General features: G+C 61.7%; 12 protein-coding genes across 12 annotated transcripts; 5 read left to right on the top strand and 7 right to left on the bottom strand.

Moving 5' to 3' along the window:
* Positions 1–382: 382 nt before the first annotated feature.
* On the top strand, positions 383–2,399 carry COLE_02359 (uncharacterized protein; the record flags this gene model as incomplete). The annotated part of the gene is made up of 4 exons (XM_018422226.2): positions 383–580; positions 615–733; positions 779–869; positions 915–2,399. The coding sequence occupies 4 exons, from the start codon at positions 383–385 to the stop codon at positions 2,397–2,399; spliced, it is 1,893 nt and encodes a 630-aa protein (XP_018281301.1).
* Positions 2,400–2,632: 233 nt separating this feature from the next.
* Positions 2,633–3,663, bottom strand: COLE_02358 (uncharacterized protein; the record flags this gene model as incomplete). The annotated part of the gene is made up of 3 exons (XM_018426229.2): positions 2,633–2,842; positions 2,873–3,277; positions 3,340–3,663. 3 exons carry the CDS (start codon positions 3,661–3,663, stop codon positions 2,633–2,635), a joined length of 939 nt encoding a protein of 312 aa, XP_018281300.1.
* Positions 3,664–4,480: 817 nt separating this feature from the next.
* On the top strand, positions 4,481–5,322 carry COLE_02357 (uncharacterized protein; the record flags this gene model as incomplete). Its single annotated transcript, XM_018426417.1, has 4 exons — positions 4,481–4,501; positions 4,765–4,819; positions 4,868–4,923; positions 5,092–5,322. 4 exons carry the CDS (start codon positions 4,481–4,483, stop codon positions 5,320–5,322), a joined length of 363 nt encoding a protein of 120 aa, XP_018281299.1.
* Positions 5,323–5,508: 186 nt separating this feature from the next.
* COLE_02356 (uncharacterized protein) lies at positions 5,509–6,648 on the bottom strand (the record flags this gene model as incomplete). Its single annotated transcript, XM_018422225.2, has 4 exons — positions 5,509–6,079; positions 6,139–6,281; positions 6,327–6,482; positions 6,556–6,648. The coding sequence occupies 4 exons, from the start codon at positions 6,646–6,648 to the stop codon at positions 5,509–5,511; spliced, it is 963 nt and encodes a 320-aa protein (XP_018281298.1).
* Positions 6,649–6,882: 234 nt separating this feature from the next.
* Positions 6,883–8,803, bottom strand: COLE_02355 (uncharacterized protein; the record flags this gene model as incomplete). The annotated part of the gene is made up of 3 exons (XM_018425161.1): positions 6,883–8,094; positions 8,135–8,608; positions 8,645–8,803. The coding sequence occupies 3 exons, from the start codon at positions 8,801–8,803 to the stop codon at positions 6,883–6,885; spliced, it is 1,845 nt and encodes a 614-aa protein (XP_018281297.1).
* A 1,019-nt stretch (positions 8,804–9,822) lies between these two features.
* COLE_02354 (uncharacterized protein) lies at positions 9,823–10,879 on the bottom strand (the record flags this gene model as incomplete). The annotated part of the gene is made up of 7 exons (XM_065626207.1): positions 9,823–9,993; positions 10,029–10,118; positions 10,424–10,511; positions 10,552–10,615; positions 10,651–10,710; positions 10,746–10,801; positions 10,833–10,879. 7 exons carry the CDS (start codon positions 10,877–10,879, stop codon positions 9,823–9,825), a joined length of 576 nt encoding a protein of 191 aa, XP_065482476.1.
* A 177-nt stretch (positions 10,880–11,056) lies between these two features.
* COLE_02353 (uncharacterized protein) lies at positions 11,057–11,951 on the top strand (the record flags this gene model as incomplete). The annotated part of the gene is made up of 4 exons (XM_018420703.2): positions 11,057–11,197; positions 11,290–11,488; positions 11,656–11,757; positions 11,791–11,951. The coding sequence occupies 4 exons, from the start codon at positions 11,057–11,059 to the stop codon at positions 11,949–11,951; spliced, it is 603 nt and encodes a 200-aa protein (XP_018281295.1).
* Positions 11,952–12,071: 120 nt separating this feature from the next.
* On the bottom strand, positions 12,072–14,045 carry COLE_02352 (uncharacterized protein; the record flags this gene model as incomplete). The annotated part of the gene is made up of 3 exons (XM_018422223.2): positions 12,072–13,245; positions 13,282–13,356; positions 13,390–14,045. 3 exons carry the CDS (start codon positions 14,043–14,045, stop codon positions 12,072–12,074), a joined length of 1,905 nt encoding a protein of 634 aa, XP_018281294.1.
* A 555-nt stretch (positions 14,046–14,600) lies between these two features.
* On the bottom strand, positions 14,601–16,762 carry COLE_02351 (uncharacterized protein; the record flags this gene model as incomplete). Its single annotated transcript, XM_018425928.2, has 4 exons — positions 14,601–15,170; positions 15,221–16,471; positions 16,515–16,645; positions 16,687–16,762. 4 exons carry the CDS (start codon positions 16,760–16,762, stop codon positions 14,601–14,603), a joined length of 2,028 nt encoding a protein of 675 aa, XP_018281293.1.
* Positions 16,763–18,187: 1,425 nt separating this feature from the next.
* On the top strand, positions 18,188–20,012 carry COLE_02350 (uncharacterized protein; the record flags this gene model as incomplete). The annotated part of the gene is made up of 5 exons (XM_018422222.2): positions 18,188–18,208; positions 18,340–18,513; positions 18,588–18,661; positions 18,714–19,801; positions 19,849–20,012. The coding sequence occupies 5 exons, from the start codon at positions 18,188–18,190 to the stop codon at positions 20,010–20,012; spliced, it is 1,521 nt and encodes a 506-aa protein (XP_018281292.1).
* A 1,338-nt stretch (positions 20,013–21,350) lies between these two features.
* On the top strand, positions 21,351–21,790 carry COLE_02349 (uncharacterized protein; the record flags this gene model as incomplete). The annotated part of the gene is made up of 2 exons (XM_018422221.2): positions 21,351–21,524; positions 21,563–21,790. 2 exons carry the CDS (start codon positions 21,351–21,353, stop codon positions 21,788–21,790), a joined length of 402 nt encoding a protein of 133 aa, XP_018281291.1.
* A 184-nt stretch (positions 21,791–21,974) lies between these two features.
* Positions 21,975–24,562, bottom strand: COLE_02348 (uncharacterized protein; the record flags this gene model as incomplete). Its single annotated transcript, XM_018422220.2, has 4 exons — positions 21,975–22,272; positions 22,324–23,681; positions 23,717–23,988; positions 24,037–24,562. The coding sequence occupies 4 exons, from the start codon at positions 24,560–24,562 to the stop codon at positions 21,975–21,977; spliced, it is 2,454 nt and encodes an 817-aa protein (XP_018281290.1).
* Positions 24,563–25,547: the final 985 nt, after the last annotated feature.

Genomic DNA, 25,547 nt, shown 5'->3' with positions numbered 1-25,547 from the left:
AGAGTCGCATGATGTCCGCCTGCTTGGCCTGACGGAGCTGACGGAAAGCGGACCAACTCCGTGCTCCGGCGGCAGCAAATTTCTAGGGGGTTGGTATGTCATGCCACGTTGTTAAGTGGGGTGCGACGAATAGGACCCAAGTTTTCAGGCATCCAGCAGGAGGAAGGGCGGCGCGAGTGACGCTCAGCGCTCAGAGCCACCCACCGCGCCGCCGCCGCCATTGTACGCTCCTTGCATCTCATCTCTTCCCATCTTCTCTTCATCCCCACTCTCACCCCGACGAGCCTCCCTCTCCTGGTCTAAAAGCGGTCTCTCACCACCGCCACTCGTGTACATTCCCTCTCTTCCTTCTTGACCACCCCCCTCACCCTCACCACCCAAAATGGCCCCCTCCGCGTCCAAGCAGAAGCGTCTCGAAGCCAAGGCCGCCAAGGCCAGCAAGGCTGGCTCGCTCAAGAGCACCCCCGCGGCCAGCGTCGCCGGCGACACCCCCGCCATCTCGACCAATGGCTCGTTCGCCGACCTGAACGACGCCCAGGCCCAGATGCGCAAGCTCAATGTCGCCACCAACCGCAGTGCCGTGAGTGTGCCGCCCCGAGCCCTGCTGATCCTAGAACGGTGTCCTCGTCTCGGACCCCAAGGGCCGCGACATCAAGATCGACCAGTACACCCTCTCGTTCCACGGCCGCCTCCTCATCGAGGGCGCCGAGCTCTCGCTCAACTACGGCCAGCGGTCAGTGCTAGCGACGGTGGTTTGGTTCAGACACTAACGTGATAGCTACGGTCTCCTCGGCGAGAACGGCTCCGGCAAGACTACCTTCCTCCAGTCGCTTGCTGAGCGTGATGTCGAGATCCCCGAGCACATCGATGTGAGTGGCGACGAGGGATGAGGTGATGGCATCGCTAATTGACAGATCTACCTCGTTCAGGGCGCCGCCGAGCCAGAGGAGATCACCGCTGTCGAGTACATTGTCCGCTCCGCCAAGGAGAAGGTCGAGCGTCTGGAGAAGCTCGCTGAGGACATGGCTACCGCCGACGACGTCGACGAGCTCGCCCTCGAGATGATCTACGAGGAGCTCGAGGAGATGGACCCCTCGACCTTTGAGGCCAAGGCTGGTGCCATTCTCTCCGGTCTCGGCTTCAACAAGGCCATGATGGCCAAGCCTACCAAGGACATGTCTGGTGGTTGGCGTATGCGTGTCTCGCTCGCGCGTGCCCTCTTCGTCAAGCCTCACCTGCTTCTTCTCGACGAGCCCACTTCGCACTTGGACCTTGGCGCCGTCGTTTGGCTCGAGGCTTACCTCGCCACCTACAACCACATCCTTATCCTTACCTCGCACTCGGCTGACTTCATGGACACTGTGTGCACGAACATGATGGACCTTACGCCGAAGAAGAAGCTCGTCTACTACGGTGGTAACTACTCGACCTACCTGCGCACCAAGGCCGACAACGAGATCAACCAGATGAAGGCCTACAACAAGCAGCAGGAGGAGATTGCCCACATCAAGAAGTTCATCGCGTCCGCTGGTACCTACGCCAACTTGGTCAAGCAGGCCAAGTCGAAGCAGAAGATTATCGACAAGATGGAGGCTGCTGGTCTTATTGAGAAGGTCGAGCAGCCCCGCCTGTTGCGCTTCAACTTTGAGGAGGTCAAGAAGCTGCCCCCTCCTATTATCGCTTTCAGCGACGTTGCCTTCTCGTACTCTGGCAAGAAGGAGGACTACCTGTACAAGAACCTCAACTTTGGTATCGACATGGACTCGCGTATCGCCATTGTCGGTGACAATGGTACCGGCAAGTCGACCCTGCTCAACCTGATCACCGGCCAGCTCAACCCAGTGGAGGGCACTGTCTCGCGTCACGGCCAGCTCAAGCTCGCCAAGTACTCGCAGCACTCGGCTGACCAGCTGCCGTTTGACAAGTCGCCCGTGGACCACATCCAGTCCAAGTTTGCGGAGAAGTTCCCCGAGAAGGACCTCCAGTTCTGGCGCCAATGCGTTGGCCGCTTCGGTCTGTCGGGTGCGCACCAGACCAACCCCATCAACATGCTTTCGGACGGTCTGCGTAACCGTGTGTGCTTCGCCGAGATTGCTCTCGAGCACCCCCACGTCATCCTTTTCGATGAGCCGACCAACCACCTCGACATGGCCTCGATCGACTCGCTCGCAACTGCCATCAAGGAGTTTGAGGGCGGTGTCGTCATCGTCTCGCACGACTTCCGTCTCATCTCGCAGGTTGCCGAGGACCTGTGGGAGGTCAAGGACAAGCAGGTCATCAACCTGACCAAGGAGGACATCTCGATTGTCGACTACAAGCGGGGGCTGCAGAAGCGGTCGCAGGCCCAGATCGAGAAGGCACAGCTTCTCTCGAAGAACGCCACCAAGGGTGTGGCCTAAGCGCCGTCGGGCCCGGGCTTGTTGGCCCAGCCCAGGGCGGATGGCCGCGGCGGCGGCCACATGTCGCCTGTGCGCGGCGCATAGACGCGTCGCGCGGCTGCCGTCCGGGCGATCTAGTTGTGTAGGCATAGATTTGCATCGTAGCATACCGCGCATATTCTCATCTTACGTCTCGTTATGTCCTGCTGCGCATGCTGTATAGTGATGCACTAGTCATCGAACAGAGGGGGAGATTACCAGCCCGCGACCCACCATCCGAAGGCGGCCATGACGGCGCCGCAGATGGCGTTGACGGCCGAGTTAGAGAGGACGTCTATACCCGGCCCGATCGTGACGACGCCGGGGGCGCGCGCGCGCGCCGGGTCCGAGTGGTCCGTCAGCACGCGCCCATCAGCCGTAGAGTACAGCGTACGTTGCAGGGTACCACCAAGGATCGAGTCGAGCTGCGTCAGCCCCGCAGCGCCCCAACTCACAAGAGACCCTGCGACCCCCGCGATCGCGCCGAAAACGACGAGCCCCACAGGCCCGCGCCACCCGCTGAGCGCGACCCACAGCGCGGCGGCGCGCACCCCGTCTTTGCTCGGGGCGAAGTACGCGCTCGGATCTTCGACCACGACGCCGGCCGCGACCGTGAGGCCCATAACCAGCCCGCCGACGAGGGACCACGCCAGCCCGCGCGCCGTCACGCCCCCGTTCGTGCCGGCCGGCACGGGGCGGCGGGTGACGATGTGCGTCGGGCGGCCCGCGAGGATGCCGAGCTCGGACGCGAGCGTGTCCGCGAGACATGTGGCGTAGTGCCCCACCAGCGCGAAGATGAGGCGGCGCGGGAGGCCGGCGAGGAGCGTCGGGGGGAGGTTGGGCGGTGCGGGCGGGTATGTCTGCCGTCAGTGCGCCGGAAGGCGGAACGGAGGGATGGGGGAGAGGCGGGGAAGGGACGTACGTCGTAAGTTAGGCGGTAGGACAGCGCGACGAGCACGCCGGGGAGCGAGTTGCTCAGTACCTGCACCCATGTGCGGTTGCCGGACGTGCCGTCCGGCCCGTCTTCAAGTGTCGCTTTGATCGCCGCTTTGGCTTTCGTTGCGCGGCTGCCGGCCAGGTAGAACACGATCATGGTCACCCCGAACAGCTTGAGCGGGTTCGCGAGGTGCGCGTACCCCGCCACCCAGGCGGCGGTGGCGCCGGACGCCGACAGCGCGCCTTTGCGGTATCCGTGTGCCGCAAGGCCCGTCGCGATCAGCGCCGCGCCGGGATACAGGTTTGTCATGGTGTGGTGTCACCTCACAGCGGAAGGCTGAGGCAAGTGGGTGGAGATGGGGGGCGGAGTGGAGGTGGGCCCCCGAAATGGCGTGGCAGTGATACCGCGCTGAGAGGGGTACAAATTCCAGCCTGCGCGATCCGAGTTCAGCATCCTTCCATCGGTGAGTCGAGAAGAGGAGAAGAGGAGAGGAGAGCAAAGATCGCTGACCCCAGTTTAAACAAGTGATGACACCCCACGGCCGCAGGTATTCGACTGCACCCCTCGAAGGGTGCAGGTGGACAGAAGCCGCCCGGCGGCCACCCTCCTTGTTATAAAGGGGCGGCGCTTAGGTCTGAGTCACGATGGGGAGCGGTGTCTTCGGGCAGCGTTTTGTAGATGAGAGTGCGCGGGAGCAGGATAGGACGTGCAGTGTTGGAGCTTGCTGGACAGCGAGCGAGGAGAATGGACGACGAGGAGAGCGTGTTGTAAATTACCCTATGTCATGTTGTGTCCGTCTGCCTGCGTCCACATCGGTTTGCATGCTCTGCTCAACCCACTCTGGATCTGCACCTTACGCCCGCCCCCGTCCGCTCTGCAGCGTGCAAAGCTCTGGGTACTCACGGACTGCGCTCTCATCTTGTTGCTCGCCGAAATGCTGGCCCGGCCCAAAGTTGGTGAGCAGCAATTCGAACCCCCATAGGCCCGCAGGCCCGCCACACTTCCCTCCCACGCCTAACTCCACCCCATCCCCGAAAACGGCCGGACTCGCGCCCTGCCCCCCCCCCCTCCCCTCTCCTCGTCGTCGCTCGTTGCCTCTCCTCATCCTACTCCCCACTCGTCAAAAATGTCCCTCCTCCGCCTCACTGTGCGTATCCCCAGCGCGGCGGCAAGCGGAGCAGCGCAAAACGTCGGCCAGCGCGGCGCGGCAGACTTTTCGCGGGCTCGCCCTCGGCACCGGCCTCGGCCCAATCGCAGGCCGTCTTGCTCTAGCTCCGACAGCGCATAGCAGCTGCTGCCACGCCTCCGCCCGCGCCGTGCGCCGCCCTGCGCTATGCGACTGCTCCGCCCCCGCGGCTGATGCGCCCCCGCGACTGCCCGCGCACCCCGCGACCAGACCACTGACCCCAGGCCCAGCGTGCCCCTGCGCTTGCGCGCTCGTTCTCCGTCTCGGCTGCGCGCAAGGGTGAGTCCTCCGACATTGCGCTCGATGGCTGCTGGCCGCTGACGCCAGACCTCATCCAGGACCTCTACGTCAACCAGCTGAAGGCCTACAAGGCGCCCGCCAAGGTGGGTTCTACTGGAGCGGGAGTCGGCGGCTTTAAGATGGAGGCCGGCTGATGGGCTGATGTGATGGGCGATCTTCATCTCTTCATCCATCCCTCGTCCTCCGTCCTCCATCCTCCTTAGCCGGCCCCCGCACCCGCACTCCTCACCCACCTTCCACGCTAACCCCAGTCGGCCGACGCCCACGCGCAGCACGTGCGCTCCTTCGCCAAGCCGGCTGTCCCCGCTGCGCCCGCCGTCCCCAGCGACCTTGCCGGCGAGATGTCCAAGTTTGACGCGACCGAGCCCACTCTTGGCAACAACGCTGCGCCTACCCAGGCCGCCGCTGCCGAGTCGGGCGGCTCGGCCCAGCAGTTCCTCGAGGCTATGGAGGCCGACCTCCCCAAGAACGAGCACCACTAGATGGACTGTTAGGGGTTTAAAATGCATCGAGTGAAAGGTAGACGGGGGTGTGTGACAGGTGTGGCGTGCACGTAAGAGCCACCGTCAGTGCACAGCGGCGACGGCGACGCAGAGCAACGCGAGCAGATACAAAGACCTTTATGACATAGCGACACTACTTCATGTCCTCGCATCCGCTCCCTCTCTCTACTCCTTCTGGCCCCGCGCCGCAGCCTGCGCCTTGCGCGCCTTGGCCTTCTCGCGCGCGGCATCAATGACCTCAGCTTTAATGCTGCTGGCATTCAGTGCCTCAAACAGCCCCAGCACAAGGGGGAGCATGTTGTGCCTCCTAAGCGCGTTCTCGACCGCGCCCTCCTGAGCCTTGGCGCGCTCCTGCGCCAGCATCTCCGTGATGCGGAGGCGCTCCATCTCGCCGCTGGCGGCCGCGAGCTCGCGCTCAAGCCGCGGGATCGCGGCCGACCGCACCGCAAGCAAGTTGAACATGACCGAGCCGGGGGGATACGTCGCGATGCGCGCCTCGATCGTCTCGCGTGCCGCAGTCAGCCAGTCGTCGTCGCACGCCGCGTGCATCAGCGGCGCCGAGCGCAGCCCGTCCAGCTCGTACAGCACCCCGTGTTTGGGAAGGTACGTGACGAAATGGTATGCGTCCTCCTTCTCGCGCTCGTCCGCCGAGGCGTCCAGCGCGAACGGAGACGTCTTGCTGAAGCTGTTGTGCACTTCGCGGATCGTGTCGGAGCTCGCGACGACGTGTCCCAGGCTGGGGTCAGCCGAGCCCATACAGCTCCGTTTGCACCTCGCCGCGCCGCGCGCACTTACTCCATGCTCGACATGCCGGCGCCGAACTCGCGCAGATTCTTGAGCTCCGCGCCAATACCGATGCTCTCCGCCCCAGCCTCCTGCTCGGGGATGTTCATGACGGCGTTGAGCGCCGCGATCGTCCCACACGAGTTGTTGATCACCTGGCGTCAGCGGCTCCGCCTCCGCCATCGCCGCAACCACCCTACCTGGTTGGCGAACCACACCCCGGCCTCGGCCGGATCGATCTCCAGCCCTGCGGCGTCATCGCTGCCGCCCTGCCCGACCCACTTGAACAGGAAGATGAGCGCGTGGATGGGCTTGAGGCGCTCGAGCGTGTCCGCGTCGAGCGAGTACAGGTCATCCTGGTGTTAGCTAACTTGATGCGATGACGATCCGCATCTACGCGTGCATTCGGATCCGTCCACGCGCACTCACCACCTGCAGTCCCTGCACGCCGAGGTTGCGCAGCAACTCGCTAAAGACCTGTGGGTCTGATTCGGTCAGCGACCAGCCTGATGGGTCCTCCATGTTGGTTGAGTAATGATCAAAGCGAAGATGCGGAAAATCAACAACGGAATGCACGATGACGCAAGTGGTTCCGGCTCAATATTCTGCTTGAAGTCGATCACCACACGCCAGCACCTCCTCCCAATCCTCGCTCTTACACACATCATGCAGATGCTATCATTATACAAACATGCTTCGGCCCTGATGCCGTGGCTACGATACACCTCCAACTCGCCTCCCACCCCCGTCTCCCCCTTAGCTGTAAAACTCGCGCTGGATCTCCTGCAGCTCGCGGTGCAACGCTCGGAACTGCTCCACGGCACGCGCCGCCTCAGCCTCATCCATGCACGCAATCGAAGGCATCTCGCCCCCTTTCAGAGCCTCGTTGGCGTTGAATTGACCAGCCACCGATTCCTTCAGCTTGTGGTACTGAGGTAGAAGCTCCTCGAAGCGTCGACGCAGAGCCTCATGGTTCTTGACAGCGGGTGTCCGCGGTGAGCGATCGACCACCGCGTGCCCGTTGGCCTTTTTCTCGCGCTCGAGGTCGCGGGACGTTGGCACACGGCGCTTAAAGCTGGGCAGTGTGCGCTCCTCATCGCGGCCCTTTTCCTTCTCTTTCACCGTCCGCTGCCGCTTGGCTCCTTCATCTTCCGACGAGGTGTACTCGGGAGACGGGCGCTTCTTGGCATTCCCGTTGGCGGCGGTCTTCGTCTTCGCCTTCTTGCCGTTCGCAGTCGGTGGCACACCGCGCCCATGTCCACGGTCATTGTTGCTGTCGCTATCCTCGGAGCTTGTGTAGTCCCGTGCGCGCTTGCCGCTCACCTGGCGCTCCTTGGAGAGAGCCGGCTTGGCCTCGGGCGGTGACTTTGACTTCTTCTCCACCTTTGATGGTGGTTTCTCCTTGACTGCCTTTGCTCGTTTAGGGGGAGAAGGCTCCTTCTTCGGCGACGTCCCCTCGGGGCTCGTCGGACCCAGGCGCGGGCTCGCAGTGCCATCCGCGCTTTTCGTGTTGGGCAAGCTCGACGCGCGCTTAGCAACGTGCTCACTGCGCATCTTGGCGATCTGTTTGCCGACCTTGGTACGCTGCGCGTTGTCCTTGGCGGCCTTTTTCGTTGCAGGAGCTCCCGGTGCCGGCGACTCGGCACGACTGGGAGGCAATGAAGAGATCGCTTTGGGAGGGGAAACGACCATGGCCTTTGGCGGTGAGACAACCTTGGGGGGAAGCTTGATTTCTGGCGGTGATCGCTCGCGCGGAGCCGTCGCCAGCGCCTCCGTCTCCTTCTTATCAAGTGCACTGCGCGCCCAATCGTCGGCCGGAAGCTGGATCTCCTCAAACGCCTGACGCGCTAATGCAACGACAGTGACAACCTCGTCATACGTGTACTTCCAGTCGGCAATCTTGATCTTCGCATACTGGGCTGGACGCAGCCTGAACTTGGCTGGCTCACCGCCACATGGCTCGCCAATCTGATTATCAGAGCCGCCCTGGGAGGAACCATTAACTTACAACGTTGACCGTGCGACCGATATCGGTCGTATCACCCCCGACATTGTCGATGATCTCCTGCATCGTCGATGGGCCCAGAGCAAGGTGCTGGACGACACGAGTCTTGAGCGGAATGCGCTCTGTCGACATGGACGCCGGTCCACTCTGTGTTCGAGCCATAGGAACGTGCGACGGAATAGGCGACGCGTGAAAGTTGGACGGCTCAACAGGGCGCGCGGTAAACGCACTTGCGACGACAGGCTTGCCCGTCACGCGCTCTGCACGCTGCGCACGCTGGCGCTCCAACGCAACATTCTTCTGCGCCATCTTTTCGGCTGCGCGAAATGTTGCTCCTGCCGTAAAGGGCACCGACAGGCGCCCCGCTGCACTACCGACGGGCTCGAGCTGCCCATCATTGTACGAGTACAGCTCGCTCGGCGCACCGGTGCCGTGCGCCTCGAGGGGTATAGGGTCTTGGCCTGGGAGGTTGAGGCTCTGTCGATCAGCTTAGTCGTCTTGCATATCACTCACAATGCCCCCGTCAACGGTAAAGTTGACCTCGCCGCCGTTTGCCGCTGCTTCGGCGAGTTGAGACCAGGCATCTTCTGGAAATCGGACCAGGAACGCCGGCGCTGGTAGAGAATCAGGCTCGCCTGGGGCGAGGGGGATGGTGCCGCTAGGCAGAGGCATTGTAGGGGATGGTGATGAATAAGAAAGGGCGAAGATAGACGAGGTAGGACGTCAAGTGGAACGCCCTCTGGGACGGGTGACACCCGGGAGGGGCGAGAGGGCGAGAAAGGGCGGGGGCGATGGTGGAGGCCGAGTTGAGAAAGAAGAGTTGATAAATGCGCTGCACAGGACAGTGCTGATGGCTGCCGCTGCCACCCCTAACACATTCGGTGATGGGAACAATGGGCTAGCTCGTCGTTGACTGAACTCGGCCGCGTAGTTCGGACCGGACACCGCCGTATGCCGTATTGCGAGGTCGTAAATGCCAAGCGGAACCGGCGCGGGGTAGGGGAAGCGAGCTGAATGCGAGTGCTAGTCGTGCGAGACAGGTAGCGACTGTGACTACACAAGGCAGGTGTGCGGTGCTTGGGGATACAGCGAGAGACAGAAGTGGTGATTGCTGAGGTTTGGAGAAGCAACCGGAGCGGGGTACGGCGTGCCGCGGCTGCGAATCGCGAATCGGCCGGGCCGGGTGGAGGTGCAGTACCGACGCGTTTGGTAAAGTGGAGCGAGTTGTGCAGGGGGTGGTAGCTGTTCACGCGGACTGCGTGAAAGCGGGATGGGATGGCGAGAGGAGGAAGAGGAGGGGAGGAGAAGTAGGAAGAAGAGATGTTGAGCAAGGATGAATGGATACAGAGTGCGAAGAGTCGGGGGGGGGGGGGGCGGCATGGCTTGAGGCATGTGAGGCGGCTGTCTGGGCATCTGGGCCCATCGCCTGACCTGAATCTAGCTATTGAACAATAGGACCATTAGCTATATGGCTATTGGATGTATTTGGGGTTGGTATTTGTATTTCAATGGCGTATGAGCCAGGCACACCGGCAGCTGGAACATTCTGCTCCCGTCGGCACAAACAGACTCCGGGATTCAGTGAAATAGTAGTGGCTCATGGCCATCATCCACGACAGGAGCGACAGGCCTTTATTTCCCAGAGCTTGACTGAGACGAGTGACCTCTGTGAACAAGGCCGGCTGAACACATCATGGTACATGCATACGGTCTATCTCACACTCGCGTAAACACCCTGGACACGGGTATTGCGACACTATTGTTGGACTGGCGTCAGTCGCTGACCTGCAACCACGTTCTGCGAGGCTCAACTCACTGGGTTTAATCTTGAAGTGAAGCGTGATCAAAGAGAAGATGAAACACTGGAGAGGTCAGACGAGCGGCGTAATTGACCCACCTTGAGGTCCTGCACCAGGTAGTAGAAGACGCGAAGACCTTCTGCGTCTGCGCTTTCGTTGACGTCGGCCAGCGAGCCGATCTTGGCGGTCTGGTGTGAGCTGCAGTGATCAAGGTCGGTTTCGGCTTGATGGCAATCGAGGGGAGACTCAGGTTGCACAGCGACCTCCAGATCGTCATCACATGGTGATACTCAGATCCCAGAGTTCAATGCCTGTCGACTGTCGACCTCCGAGCCTGCAGCTGGTGGAGAGTTGCCTTGAGGTAGCAGTTGCAACCCGCGCTGAGCCCAGAGCAGCAGTCACGCCCTACGCTGCCACCCCAACCGTGCGCACCACAGCCACGACCTCGTCACTCCCCCCGTCTCCCTCCACCTCCTCAAACCGTCGCACCCACCTCGAACGAAATGTGCTCCTTGTCCAACCGGACCTCGAGCTCCTGTCGTCCCACGACGTTCTTCTTCGGCCACGCCGAGTCGTCTTCTCTGCGCGTCAGCCCCGCTTCCTCAGAATCTCAGAACGAACTTTGTGATCTCGCTCTCGCGCACGATGCGCTTCAACTCGTCCGCAACCGCGGGGCCGACATACACTGGCGTCAGCCTTCCTCCCCTCTCTACAACCCACCCTCCTTGCGGATCAACGAGTCATTGCGGTAATTCGAGTTGTTGGCGTAGCGCAACCGGCCTGCCGTTAGTCCCCGGCGCACAACGCCGCCTCACCCTGCCCATACTCGAACTCGAGGAACTCGTGCCCGTGCATGCCCTGGTGTCCGGTGCTGCCGTCAGCGCGGCCGCGCAATCACGCACTAGTACCGGAGGTAGAAGGGGTCGTTCTCCAGCTCCGCGGTGCTCATGATAGTCTGGTCTGGTCAAGGGTGGAGATGATGCAGCTCACCGACACTTGGGTGGCGGCGGAGATATGGGCGGGTTTATCCGCGTGGCGGGTGGCGAGGCAGGTTGAGGGGCAGGCCAGACGCGTCGGACGCGTCTGACATTGCATTGATTTCGGAATTCGTCACCTCCGCACCAAAATGACCGTCACCAGCAGCACCAAGACCACCGACGAAGGCAAGAAGGCCACCGCCAAGCTCCCCACCAGCATCATGCCCTCGGCCCGCGCCGTCGCCAAGTGGATCCACCCGGCGTCTAGCTGTGCATGCGCGTCCAAGCTGGTGAGTCACTGCTGCTGTCGAAGCTGGGGTGTGTCTCCGGTTGAGTCGCTCCGCCGTTCACCGCTACCCGCCGCCGTCCACGCTGACACCAGAACCAGCCTCTTCGCGTTAAGCGCCTCGCGCCCACGGCCGTCGTGCCCACGCGCGGCTCTTCCTCGGCCGCCGGCTTTGACTTGTACGCGTCGCGTCCCGCCGTCGTCCCCGCCCGGGGGAAGGCGATGGTCGACACGGACATCTCGATCGCCCTCCCGGAGGGCACGTATGGGCGTGTTGCGCCCCGCTCTGGGCTTGGTGAGTGCATCAGAGCGACGCATTGCTTGCTGCTCTACCCTCGCCCCGTCTGCCTCCTTCGGCGGCCTTCCCCCCTCACCGCGTGCGGCTCTCCGCCCTCCTCGCGCCTCGTTCCGCTCTTCCTCCCCTCCCTTCCCCTCCCTTCCCCTCCCCCCCGCTCACACCAGCCGCCAAGCATTCGATCGACACCGGCGCCGGCGTCATCGACGTTGACTACCGCGGCCCCCTCAAGGTCATCCTTTTCAACCTCTCGGACGTCGACTTCTCCAGTGAGTCACCACCCATGGCGACGCTGACCACAGTCTCCGCCGGCGACCGCATCGCCCAGCTCATCCTGGAGGAGGTGCGCATGGCGCCCGCGGTCGAGGTCGACGACCTCGACGTCACCGAGCGCGGTGAGGGCGGCTTTGGCAGTACTGGCGGCTTCGGAGTGCCCCCCGTCGCGCCCGCTCCTCCCGCGTAGTTCAACCGCTGTATGATGTAACATATGTATGTGATTGACATGGAGAGCGGAAGGGTCGCTTTAATTCAAGACAACTATTGTGGCTACATGTGAAAGATGGGAACCTTGGTGCTCACGCGCTCACACCTTCTCGGACTGCGCTTGGTCGCTCGACTGTGTAGGGGGATGATTAGGATTGAGGTTGGGACTACGCCGGGCGTCAAGCCCAGCCTTCTCGCTGATACCTGGCGTGTCGTGTGGAGAGTCGACGCTCGGCGTCTCCGCGCTTGGGCTCGGAGCGCTCGGGGAGCCCTCGGCATTGCTCTCGCCCGATTTTTGGCGCTTGAGCTTGTCCACGCCGTGATGATACCGCTCCTTCGCAAACTTGAGGGGATCCGTGACGAAGTCGAGTCCCTTCTCCCTGCCGCTCAAGTGATGCCTGCCCTCCTCGAACGCCTCGGCGTCGCTGCTCGACAGGCTCGAATTCGAGCTGTTCGCCTGCGTGTACAGCCGGCGTCCGGTGCGCTTTGCCTTGGCCTTGAGGCGCCGCTTCTTGATCTCCTGATCCACGTCGTCTGTACAGCTCAGCACAGCGATGTGCAGCCCGCCAAACTGCTCCGAGAGGTACTTTGCCAGGATGGGCAGCAGCTCCTTGTCCGGCCGGTACGTGCCCGAGTCGTTGTCAATTACGAGCTCGTAATCAGCCGGATCGGTGGAGCGTCTTCGCGAGCCCGGGCCGTGAAGCGTCGTCTCTTGCGGAGGCACGTCGTACTGCGCGTCGCGCGCCGCGCGCCGCCGGCCGTGCTCGTGCCGAAACCGCTTGGTGTTGGTGTCTGGCCCACGCTGCCGAGGCTTGACCTCGAGCCCCTGCTCTTCCCCGCCGCCAGACTTCTCGCCGTGCATCGCCCCCTCCTCGAGCTCAATGTCCAGACTGTTGCGTTCATACTTTGCCGCCACGTCCTCGCCGGGCGCGTCGGGCCGGTACTTCCGCACAAAAAATTCCCCGCTATACGCAACGTACACGTTGACGTCCGAGTGCATCGTGTGCTTGCTCAGCATGTCGATGCCAAACTCGGGGCCCGTCTCAGTGAAGCGCATCAACCCGTCCAGCGTGATGACATAGGTGAAGATGCGCTTTCCTTGGCCCCAGAAGGTCATGTCGAGGAAGCGCTGTCCCATCGCCTTGCCGGGACCGGGGAGGCGGCCGTACTCTGTCTCCGCGTCATAGTGGTACACACTCTCGTGTTGTCGGTGGAGCATGGCGTGGAGGAACCTTCCTCGAAGGCCTTTGGACTCGAACATCCATGGGACGAACCTGTAGTCAGCGAACTATCGCCTTGCCCACGCGTACATCTGGAAATCGACGTAGCGATGGTACAGCTCGTTGGGGACAGGTCCGGCGAGCTGGAGCTGGTTGGCTTGGAAGCTGCTGTCAGCGGCCAACTGGCGTCCGACTCACTTTGCGGACTCTTCGTCGTCGTCGGCGTCCGGTGACGTCGTGTTCACCACGCGCCCCAGCAACGGCGAGTAGTGCGTCCACCAAAAGCTGTTGACAGTGTACACCTTGCCGACCTCGACCTTGGTGCGCCCCAACACCTCGACGGACATGGTGAGGCTGGCCTCCTTCCTCGCCTCGTCGTCCACCGGCTTGCGACACGCGCGCCACGTCCACGCCCTCCAGTCGGCTCCACTCTTGCGCAGCTCGTACTCGCGTCCCTCGAGCTTTAACCCCTCCTCCAGCGGGCCGGTGCGCACGTGCACCCGGCCCAGCAGGTCGTCGTGCGTCCCGTTGTCCTCGTCGTACACGCGCACCTTGAGTTCGCATCCGTGGGCCGGCACACCAGCGATGACCCACTCGGCGTCCCACTTGGGGTTGAGGGTGCGGCGCGCAGTCGCGCTGCGGAAGCGCACCTCTGGGTCCATCTTGTGCCGCGTGGGCAGGCCGGCGTTGCATTGCGCCAGAATGAAGGGGTCCGAGGACTGGGTGCCAAAGTCGGCTATGGGCAGGTGTTGCGCCGAGTGGAAGACGATGCGGAGAGTGTACGTCGGACCCTTGCTGGGCTCGAGGGGTGTCTTGTCGCGCCCGCCATCGGGCTTCTTCTTGTTCTTACCCATGGGCGGGGAGGAGAGAGAAGCGGTTGGGTGGGGGTGGTGGTGGGCGGTTGTGCGAAGGCGTCGGTTAGATAAGAGATTGGGTTAGACGCAGAGCTCAGTGCTCAATAAGGATTCCGCGCCAAAGGAAATGAGTGAGAGATGAAAAGCATGCCAGTTGATGCGTGGGAGAAAGCGACGCGGAGACGAGTTCTTTACTTCGGTGTCCGGTCGACGAGGCAACGCGGCGATGCGACCGTGCAGGTGTGCGGAAATCGCCGTCGTACTTTGTTTTCGCCACCTGACTCGCACCCGGGTCAGCCTGACGTCACTCAGAGCCAAAAACAGAACCACGTCTTCACTCATTCTCTTCTCCGTCCGTAAATTCGGACACGGAGATGGACTGCGCCGGGTCCACAGTCAACTTACGGCCTTTAGCGCTCCAGCGCTCCGTGCGCCGGCCACGCGCTCCACTTCTCCTCCGGACACACAATAAAACAGTGCTACTTCACATTTGCATCGAGACATCTGACACCGTTCGACACGGCCATCTCTTACTACTGACTACGGACTAGGGAATCAGAGCTCCTTCTTAAGGCTCGCCGAGGCGGAAGCGGCGCTCTTCGAGGCGACAGAGTAGACGCTCGAGAGGCTCTTGGTCGCCTGGGCGAAGAGGGAGGAGGCCGAGGCCTGGGCGCTGGCCGCGCTCTTCGAGTAGGACGAGAGGGCGGTCTGCGCGCTCTTGGACTGGCTGGTGTAGAGGTGGGCGGCGGAGCTCGAGGCCGAGATCTCCGAGGCGCGCGCGGACGCCGACGCGACAGAGTACTCGGAGCTGAGTCTCTTCGAGAGGCTCGAAGCCGACGACTTGGCGGACGGGTCGGCGTTGCGCTCGGCGGAAGCCGACGCGGACGAGTACGAGCGCGCGAGCTGGCTCGAGACCGAGTTCGCCGAGGCCTGCGCCTGCGAGCGCACGCTCTCGACCGACTTGGAGGCCGCGAGGGAGGCAGACGAGAGGGCGCTCTCAACGCTGCGAGACTGGACGTTGCTCATGGACGAAGCAGACGAAACGGCACGGTCGAGGACAGAAGCCGCCGACGACATGCCGCGCTTGAAGGTGTCCTCGGTGGTCTTGGCACCGAACTCAGCAGCCTGGAGGTCAGCGTATGCTCTGCCGCTACCATTTCTGGTCTGAAACTCACGCCGAGGAGACCACCGATGGTCGACGTAACGAGGTCCATAGCCTCCTGGATGTAGGCCTTGACCATGTTGACGAGCTTGGTGATAGCGTTCTCGCTCTCGACGTAGTGCACACGCATCTCCTGGAGCAAGCTGGTGCGGCCGGTGATCTTCTTGTCGTCGACACCGTACGAGCGGAGCTGGGCGCGAATACGCGCATCAGGCCAGGCGAGGTAGGGAGCGCGGGTGTTGCCCTTGTACTCCTTCTCCATGAACTTGACGAGCTCGTCGCGCTTCTTGTCGGCGTCCGAGCGGATGATGCCGCGGTTGACGAGCCAGCTGCGCATGTCCGAGTCAGACCAGGCGCTCCAGATGACGTTCTTCGAGTTGTCGTAGTGCTCGTCCATGAGCTTGAGGTACTTGTCGTGCTTGAGCTCGGGCGACGAGGTCTGGAGGACACCCTCGCTGACGAGCCAGTTGCGGAGCTTGCTGTCGTCCCAAGTGGTGTAGACCTTGTCCGAGGCGTCAAAGTAGTTCTCGCGCATCATCTCAAGGAGCCTGTCACGCTTGGTCTGGGGCGGGGCGACAACGTGGTGGTCAACAAGCCACTGGTGGATGGTGCTGGTCTCCCACGAGTTGTAGACGGGGCCAACAGTCTTAGCATATGCCTCACGCACAGCGGCGAGGAGGCCGTTGCGGCTGACCGGCTGGGGCTTGATGACGCCGTGAACCTCGAGCCAGTCCTCGAGGTCCGAGTTGTCCCACTTGCTGAACACATAATCCTTGGTGTCGTCAAGCTTGCCGCTCGCCCAGTTGTAGGCCGAGACGGCAGCAGTCGAGGCGTGGGAAGCGCCCTCGGACGCCAAGCTGTTCACCGACTTGGTGCCCCAAGACGCAACGCTCTCAGCCGACTTCTGACCCCATGCAGCAGCGCTCGACGCCGACTTGGATGCCTCAGAGGCAGCGCTGGCGGCGGTCTTAGACGCCTCAGAAGCGGCGCTCGAACCCGAGGCCTTAAGGGTGTCGGTAGGGCCACCGAACATGGCAGACGAGAGACGCGAAACCTTGTTCTTGGCAAGGATGCGGAGCTGCTCAGGCTTGCTGGCGGGCGAGATGATGCCCTGCTCGAGCAACCACTCGCGGAGTTGAGACTCATCCCAGGCGTCAACGACCTGGGCATTGACGTCCTTGACAGCCGCGCTGGCCTTAGCGGCCGCCGCAGCCCCAGCGTCGGTCGCGTAGATGCTGGCATACGAAGCCTGCGTTGCGGCCCACTGTGTGTTAGACTCGGTCTATACAGCCTTGCGAAGCACTCACGTTCGTGGCAGCGTCCGCGTGCTGGGCAGCCTGCTTGTGGAGGTCCTGGACGGTGTCAGAGTCCTTGACCTTGATGCCCTGTGCGAGCAGGAAGTTGCGTGTCTCCTCGAGACTCCAGTCCTCGTAGACGGCTAGCGAGGTCAGCACATATGTAGTGAGAAAAATCACGTACGCTTGTTCTCGCGGAAGAGACGGGCGTCGACTGCTCCGAGGAGGAGAGCGACAGAAACTAGCTTTGCAAACCTCATACCTCTTGATGGATGGGGTGGATGCTATGGGGGATAGGGAGGATGAAGAAACGGATGGCGAGCAGGAGATGGCACTCGTACTTGAATGATGTAGCTGGGGGTGGGGGGTGGGTAGCGTTTCCCGCGTCTGCATGTCTGGATTTCCAGCCTAACACGGCTGCCACGCCACTTGTGTGTGATGCAAGTTGCACCTTGCAAGGCCCGTCGTCATCACCACCGACGTCCGTCAAGATGCTCTGACGTCACTCGTCATTTTCCTCTGTGATCATTCGACCCGCGATCCAGCCGGCCTCGCAATTTCCCACCCTCCAAGGCGGCCTCTCGAGTGCTTGCAGCTTCCAGGCCCACTCTGGCCACTCCCGCTTCACGTCTACCCTCACTCCAAAAGGTTGAGCTAATGCCGCGGTCACGCACACGCGAGGGACCGGTGACGACACTAATCTCGTCGTGTCGTGAGAGAGGAATGAGATGGACATCGACGCATCGACAAACGAGTGGACGCATGGACGTGCATGAGTGCAATGAATGATGCCCTGTTCCTACCTCCTAGCCCCAGTTTTTATGTGCATATGTAGCGACAAGAAGGGAGTTAGCACAAGGTGACACCACCTCTGTAAGTCTGGCTGGCTGTGCTGTGGTTGGCTGGAGCCGCACCTGCCGCCGGCTTGTGAGGATTGGCTTTGAGGGATCGGCTCTCGGCGCCTGGGCAATCCGCCGTATCCGTCGTTCCGCTCCCGGCCCCAGTGACCCCGCCAACGGTCCCGTTTCCAACAACCACTGACACGTTTCCAACAACGACCAAAAGTCGTGCTGGCTTGCTTGCCTTTATAAGAAGTATCCGGTTTTCGCTGCACTGTCTCTTTCCAACTTGACCGTAGACATTGGACACTCAGCAGGTGGGCAAGTACCGACGTGAACCGCGGCATCCGCCTCTCCGCCATGCATAATTCTGGAATGCCGATGCGCGTCCAAGTATCTCCAAGTGTGGTCAAGTTGCCGGCGGACACGTCTCGCTACTGACTCCATGAAAGCATCTCTGAGGCTCCAATACTGAAACATCGCGCGGTCTCTTGGCTCAACACGATGTGAAAGAGAGGCGCGTGTATGCATTGGTTGGAGGATGAGTGTTGTGGAGAGGGAGGAGGTTGGGGGGGGGGGGGAGGGGAGGATGGCGAGTGCCACATTTGTGGGGCGGATGACGGTTTTACTCGGCGAGGCAAGGTCCGCGTGGGCGGGCCGGGACCTCCGTCTGCGGCGCATGAGCAGTGGTATTTCCACCCAAACGCTGCCAGGCACTCCACCGTGGGCAACCTGGAGGAGATGCTTCCCTTCCTCCGTGTTCATATGACCTCGTCCAGTCCAATCCACCTCCATTCAGCATCTCACCACTAATCCTCACCCCTCCCCCCCCTCTCCTCACTCACCATGCTTTCCCGGTCAACCATCGTACGTACACGCTCGCTAACACTCTCCTCGAGCGGGGCGTCGTGAGGCGCACACAGGCCAGCTCCCCGTGCCAACCTCCACCCCTCCGCTCGAGCTTGAAATCCCATGACGCTGCATGACTGACCAAGCAGTCTTCGGGCCTCCTCCGCCCCCTCTCCAACCCCGCCTCGTCGTACGCCGCCGCCCGTGGCCTCCTGCGCGTCCGTGGCCTTGCGTCCGAGGCTGGCCCTTATGACGTTGCTATCATCGGCGGTGGCCCCGGTGGCTACGTCGCTGCCGTCAAGGCCGCCCAGCTCGGCCTCAAGGTACGTTGTGTTTTCGCGCCTTCCCTCGGAGCGCGAAGCGGAATGCTGGCAGTGACCAGACGACTGACGCCCAGACCGTCTGCATTGAGAAGCGCGGCGCCCTCGGCGGCACCTGCTTGAACGTCGGCTGCATCCCCTCCAAGGCCATGTAAGTCGCGAAGAGCGCGCGCGGGACACGGAAGTCAGCTGACGCCGCCCAGGCTTAACAACTCGCACATCTACCACACCATTGTCCATGACACCAAGAACCGCGGCATCGAGGTCGGCGAGGTCAAGGTCAACCTTGACAAGATGCTCCAGGCTAAGGAGACCTCGGTCAAGGCCCTCACCGGCGGTATCGAGTCGTATCTCTTCAAGAAGTACGGCGTCGACTACGTCAAGGGCGAGGCCTCGTTCGCCAGCCCCGACAAGCTCAATGTCAAGCTCCTTGACGGCGGCGAGACCCAGATTGACGCCAAGAACGTCATCATTGCCACCGGCTCCGAGGTCACCCCCTTCCCCGGCATTGAGATCGACGAGGAGCGCATCGTCTCGTCGACCGGCGCCCTCTCGCTCAAGGAGATTCCCAAGCGCATGATCGTCATTGGCGGCGGTGTCATCGGCCTCGAGCTCGGCTCGGTCTGGTCGCGCCTCGGTGCTGACGTGACGGTTGTCGAGTTCCTCGGCGCTGTTGGCGGTGCCGGCATTGACGGCGAGGTCGCCAAGGCCTTCCAGAAGTCGCTCCAGAAGCAGGGCTTCAAGTTCAAGCTCAACACCAAGGTCGTCAGCGGCCAGCGTGAGGGCGACGTCGTCAAGGTCAAGGTCGAGTCGGCTAAGGGCGGCAAGGAGGAGGAGCTTGAGGCCGACGTGCTTCTCGTGGCCATCGGCCGCCGCCCCGTTACCAAGGGCCTTAACCTCGACAAGATTGGCGTCGAGGTCGACGAGAAGGGCCGTGTCGTCATTGACGACCAGTTCAACACCTCGGTCAAGAACATCCGCTGCATCGGTGACGCCACCTTTGGCCCTATGCTTGCCCACAAGGCTGAGGAGGAGGGTATCGCCGCCGTCGAGTACATCAAGACCGGTCACGGCCACGTCAACTACGATGTGATCCCCTCGGTCGTCTACACTCACCCCGAGGTCGCTTGGGTCGGCAAGACTGAGGAGGAGCTCAAGAAGGCCGGCGTTGCGTACAAGGTCGGCAAGTACCCCTTCGCCGCCAACTCGCGTGCCAAGACGAACCAGGACACTGAGGGCTTTGTGAAGCACCTCGTGGAGAAGGACACCTCGCGTATCCTCGGCACCCACAGTAAGTCTACTGACCCTGCTCCGCATGTACACCGGCTCACACTCTAGTCATCGGCCCCAACGCAGGAGAGATGATCGCCGAGGCGTGCCTGGCCATGGAGTACGGGGCCTCATCAGAGGACGTCAGCGCGACCTGCCACGCGCATCCCACACTGTCGGAGGCGTTCAAGGAGGCCGCCATGGCCGCCCACGGCAAGCCCATCAACTTCTGAGCGTCCCGTGATAGTGTACCTTGTATCTCTTGTGGCGCCGGAAGATGACAGCGAGGAGGGGGCGCGCCGGCGCCTCTCGATCCTCGCCCCATTATGAATGCATTGCTCGATAGCGGGAAGTTGGTGGAGGTAAAAGGAGGAGGTGCTGGTGTCGAAGCGATCTGTGGGTTACGGAGGTGGGCCAAATGCAGTGGCTAGTTTTCCGCACCATGGGTCTCACGAGACTGACCTCAGCGAGATCGACAGTGGCGGTGATCAGCGTCGATCCTGCCACTTCGGCAGTCAACGCTTTTCGCCACACTCAAATGCAAGCCTTACTCACGTATCCGCCGTCGTCCCGGTGGTCCCTCTCACTCGCATCTTAAGCTAGTGCATATACTTACCTTCTTGCCGCTCACTATCTACGACTGATTTCCGTGCCCGCTTGGATTACTGTGCCGATGAACCCCACGTCCGCCGCCACTTTGCGCTCGAGACACTGACCGTCTGCCGCGAACACAGAGAATACGTGCCTCAGAGTGGCATAACAAATCGAAACACGACATCCACGCCAGTAGCTATGACTCGCCCCGCGCCCATGGCCGTCATTATCCACGACGCTGTACATCCTCTCGATCAGCCAGACTAGGTGCTTGCCGCATGCGGCCCCAGCGAGGACGTGGTGTCATCCCCGAGCAACTAGCCCGGCCAAGACGCTCCGGCTACACGTCCTGCGTGGAGACAGACGGACCGTCGAGCCAGCATTTCGGCTGTCAGCCGCAGAGCAACATGACTCTTCACCGTCGACCGTCAGGCCCTTCCGGTCTCCCATTTTCGCCGAGAGTATCCTCACAGCCTTGAAGCCAACACCCAATTACGCCCTGTACGTGGTGCAGTGCTGGACGCAAACGGAGCAAGCGCTCTTTTGTCTATGCGTCAGCTCCGCCTCGTACCGTTCGCGACGCATCACCCAACCAGGCTGGCGCTGCTCTGTCAGATTAGGCAGCCGAGCCAGCTTGCTTCTCCCACGCTGACATGTACTCGCACGATAAGATTTATCACGGAAAGCATACTGCTCGCCCCTCCCGCACCAGCTCACATTACAGGCACGCCAGACGGAAGTATGCATCCCCCACTCCCGTCCAGGGCTCAAGCTCTAGCGCTGCCTTGTCTCGTCTGCCGCGTGCGCCTGCACGCCTCGCCGTCCTGCAGCAGGATCCTCGGCCTGAACGCGACGCGTCGCGCCAGCCACGCTCACACTCCGTGTCGCCGTCCGCCAACTCGTGCCCGCTAAAGCTGCAGAGGCATCTTTCGCGCTGATTCCATCTTCTATCTGCCCTTGCCCACCAGGGGTCTGCCATGTCCGCACTCACACTCGCTCTCGCTCTCGCGCTCGCGCTCGCGCTCGCGCTCCCCGCCGCGGCGGCGCCGCACACCCTCGCGAAACGCGAGTTCCAGTTCGACGGGTGGGTCAAGTACGTGATCATCGTCGCGGTCGTCGTCGTCGCCCTCGTCCTCATAGGCTTTATCGTCGTGCGTTTCCCGTTCTCAAACAAAGAGTCTCACACCAGCGCTTCACGTGCAATGTCATCGGGTGCGGCGTGCGCGGGACGGGCGGCAAGCCCGTCGAAGCGTTCCGGGCGGCGGCGCACCCGCCGGCGCCAGCACGGCCACGGCCGACGTACAACCCGCATACTTACGGTACGGGGCCGAGCCAGGCCGAAATACATATGCAGCAGGTCGAGTGGGAGCGGCAGCAGCAGCAGCATAATCAGTGGTATGAGGATAATAGGTATTAGTATGCAGGCGTGCTGGAATGGCGGGTGGATGGCCAGCTGCAGAAACGATTGCAGAGTGTACGGCGAGCTCGGCTAGTTTGGAACAAAAGCGCCACACCCCGCATCCGAAGCCAATGCATCTATCCAATGCCCAGATTCCCTACGGGCATCGCACCATGCTGCGTACATGCACGCTTCCTCCCCCTCACCACTTGATCCACTCGCCGTACATGTTGGGCCGGTCGCCGCGGACATACGCCTCAAAGGTACGCTTGAGCACGGTCGACCAGCTCAGGTCGAGCTTGTCGTCCATGTCCTCGCGCTTCGTCACGCCGCCGGTAGCCTCGTCCTCGTCTAGCTCCTCCTCCTCCGCCATAGTGCGCACCGCCGCGGCCTTGGACGACGACGCCGCTTCCCGCTGCGCCTCGCGCAGCGCCATCTCGCCCTTCGCGAAACGCTCGCCGAGATCCGGCCAGTTGCGCGACGGGTCGAACGGCAGCCACCTGTAGTGTTAGCAAAGGTTGTTAGGCGCAAAGACGTTGCACGCCACTCACCAGAAGTTGTGGAAGTGGTACGAATACGAGCCACGGAAGAAGCCGTCAAAGCCGAGCTGCTCGGGTCCCGCCGTGTCAAACTCGTCGTTCGAGAAGAAGACGGAGAACTCGGGGAAGTAGGGGAATGGAGGACGATCCCTCTGGAACCGTTCCATGTTGAGCCACGCGGGGTCAAAGAGCGCGTCCGGAACGCGCACTAGCAATTTGTCCAGCCCCGCGTCCTTGAGGTAGCGCGACACAGTCATCGGGTGGAAGTCGAGGCCGTTTTCCAATGCCGTTTTGAACAGGAACGTGCACAGTGCCGAGCCCTTGTGCAACTTGAGCACGGCCGTGTTGTACTTTTGATGCCAGCTCCAGCGGTATGCAAACTGTCCGCGGTAATTCCACAGCTCCTCCCAGTCACGCAGGAAGAGCGTGTCCGCGTCCAGGTAGATGCCACCGTATCGATACGTCAGGACGAAGCGCGCCATGTCCGACAGAATAACCGAGAGCCGGTCGTAGTCGCTCTCCGACGACGAACCAACCTTCTCGAACAGCCCGCCCTTCTTCTTCTTCTTCTTTGGGGCGCTCTCGGCGTTGGCGTTGGCCCCAGCCTCGGCCTCGGCCTGGGCTTGAACCTCACCCTCGCTTTCCACGTCGATCGTTTCCGCATCGGTCTCCGCTTCCGCCTCCTGTTCAGGTTCCGGCTGCTTGAGCTTGCCCTCCTTGTACACGTTGCCGCCAGAGTTGAAGATGGGCATGTCGCGCCAGTACGGCTTCATCTCCGGAATTCCGTCCAGCTGATCGGTCGTGTTCCACATCTTGAACTTGACCACGTCGCGGAACCGCTTGTGAAGGAATGGGGCTGACCAGGGGTTGGTGGCGAGCGTCTCGTACATCTCTCTTTCGGCCGAGGGGTTGGGCACGGCAGCGGCAGGCCCAGGGTTGATCCACACCCAGAACTGCGGACGACACGTCTTGCGCACCGTCGATGACGTGGAGGCTTCGGGGCTGCGGTCGAGGCCAAGATTCTGGGTGAAGAGGAACGACATGACGGCCATGTATGGCTTATCCGTAAATGCGCCTGCCCAGAACATGTGGAAGATGCGTGGGTGCAGAGGGTCGCAGGGATCCTCGAGCGATGTGAACGCCGGTGTCACAGTGTTGGGAGGCGAGAGCGTCAGAGGGGCCCTCGAAAGTCCAGGCGAGCGCGGCTCCGTGGCCGGAGGCAGTGGCGTCCACTGCCTCTCGTCAGCCGGCGTAAACTCCTCCTCGAGGTACATCTGACGGAACGGAGCGAGGTAGTTGCCCCGTCGAACACGCTTGCCGTTGTCAAGGTTGCCTCCTATCCTGAGAAGCTCCAGGCAGTCACGGACATACTGGAATGAGCAGGGGCCTCGGCCGCGTGACCCACCTTGTTGGTGCCAAAATCACACTTGTCCACAATGATGTCGAGATCCATGACGGCGCCTGGCACAGGCCTAGGAGGGAAGCCTGGTGACCGCAACGGCTTGTCCCAAGGGGTGATGTAGCGGCGTGCTGGCCCTTTGCCAACAAGTGGGTGACGGTGGTCGATCGGAGTGCGCTGCAACTCTCCGGCCTTGGACGTCGGTTTCGCAGCGGACAGGAGGGATGCGGGAACGATGGGATTAACGAGCGACTGCTGGATGGGGACGCTCGCAGGGACTAAACATCAGCTCAACGTTGCGCCATTGCCGCGGGAGGCTGGCTCACCTTCTGCAAGGCTGGGGTGATGACCGCTCAGCACCTCCCACTCCCAGATCTTTGCGACCTCTGGGGGAGAGAGCACGAGAGTGCTGGGATCCTTGAGCGGAATCCACGTCTTTCTCCCGGCCGGGCCGCTTTTCCTCATGCCCAAGGAGAAGATGAGTATAACCACGATCGCGATTGCGGCCAGTGTGATGCGGAGGAGTGGGTGCAGTCGCAACATTCGCGCAAACAATCGCGGAGGGATAGGGAGCGGGATGCGGATGTGTCGTCCCCCGCGATTCTGGCTGTAGAACGTCTTGGATTGACCATAGCCGTTGCCCAAAGCAGGCGAGTCGCGCGATCCGAAAGGCAGACTACCGGGTATGGGGACGACGACAAAGGTGACCCATCGTGACGCAAAGCCTAGTGATGGTGCGGTGGTGGTTGGGGACGAGAGACCAAACTTTTCCGAGTCACCTGCGAAGACTGGGAGGGGGGAGCGGCGAGGCTTTGGCGGTGCGTGCCGCTTTGCCTGACCGAAAAGCGACATGGGGCGTTGTCGGCAGCAGATGAGCTAGGGCCTGCGTTGGAGATGGAGTGAGTTTTGAGTTGAAGAGATAAAGAATGGAGCGGAGAGAGAGAGGTACGAAATCCGAACGGGCGAGTTTGACGTGGCGTGTTCGGAGTGGATGCTAGGGGTGGGGGTGGGGTAAATTAGTGGGATGAGGCGTGCAAAGGGGGAGGAGGAAAGGGGGAGGGGATGTCAAGAGTAGTGATTGAGCGAGGTTTGAGGCGCGACACTGGTCCGGTCCGTGCTGTGTGTAGAAAGTTAAAAGATGGGCAGAGAGAGGGATGCGCGTGCAAGGCGTGGAGGAGAGAGGGATGATGATAATGGATGGGGGAGTGATGGGATGCGAGGAGGAGAGCAGCCTAGTGCAGGAGGCTGGGAGCTGGAAGAGACGTAGTGCGACGACAGGGAGATAGCGTTGGGTGCGTTGGAGGCAGCGAGAGAGCCAGTCGTCGACCTGTAGAACGGCGGGATCGGATAGAGGGCCGAATCCTGACCTTCCTTCTGCCCAGCATGCCCAGATGGCCCAGACTCTGACAGCAGCACCGCAGTTCCAAGCCATACGCCACCGCACGATCCGTGCCCCAGCCGCTCTTTAAATATGCCTTACCATTAAAAATCACGTGGGCTTAGAATGACGTGGAGACGACCTTGACCATAAGGTGATTGTCCTCGTGGTTTACACCTGTCATTTGCTTTTCTGATAGTGCACGTGTTTAATACTGCCCCACGTCCTGCGGAATGGAGATTGCATCGGAACCTTGACTGCGGATTTGCATCGCCTTGAGAGGCGTTTTTCCCTGTCGCCCGGATCGCATCGATCGCGTCAAGCACGAGACGTGAGGAAGACAGCCGTGCCAGATCACACTCTGTGCGGGAGATAAGCGAACTCCTTGGCACCTCGGTCTCCAAACCTAGCTACCTAGGTCATCTCATGAGATCAGAGAAGCACCTATGATGCTCTCTC

This window comes from Cutaneotrichosporon oleaginosum (genome assembly GCF_008065305.1).
Source record: "Cutaneotrichosporon oleaginosum strain ATCC 20508 chromosome Unknown ATCC20508_contig02, whole genome shotgun sequence".
Lineage (NCBI taxonomy): Eukaryota > Fungi > Basidiomycota > Tremellomycetes > Trichosporonales > Trichosporonaceae > Cutaneotrichosporon > Cutaneotrichosporon oleaginosum.
Note: the sequence above shows the minus strand (reverse complement) of the source record. Positions and strands in the feature narration are given on the sequence as shown.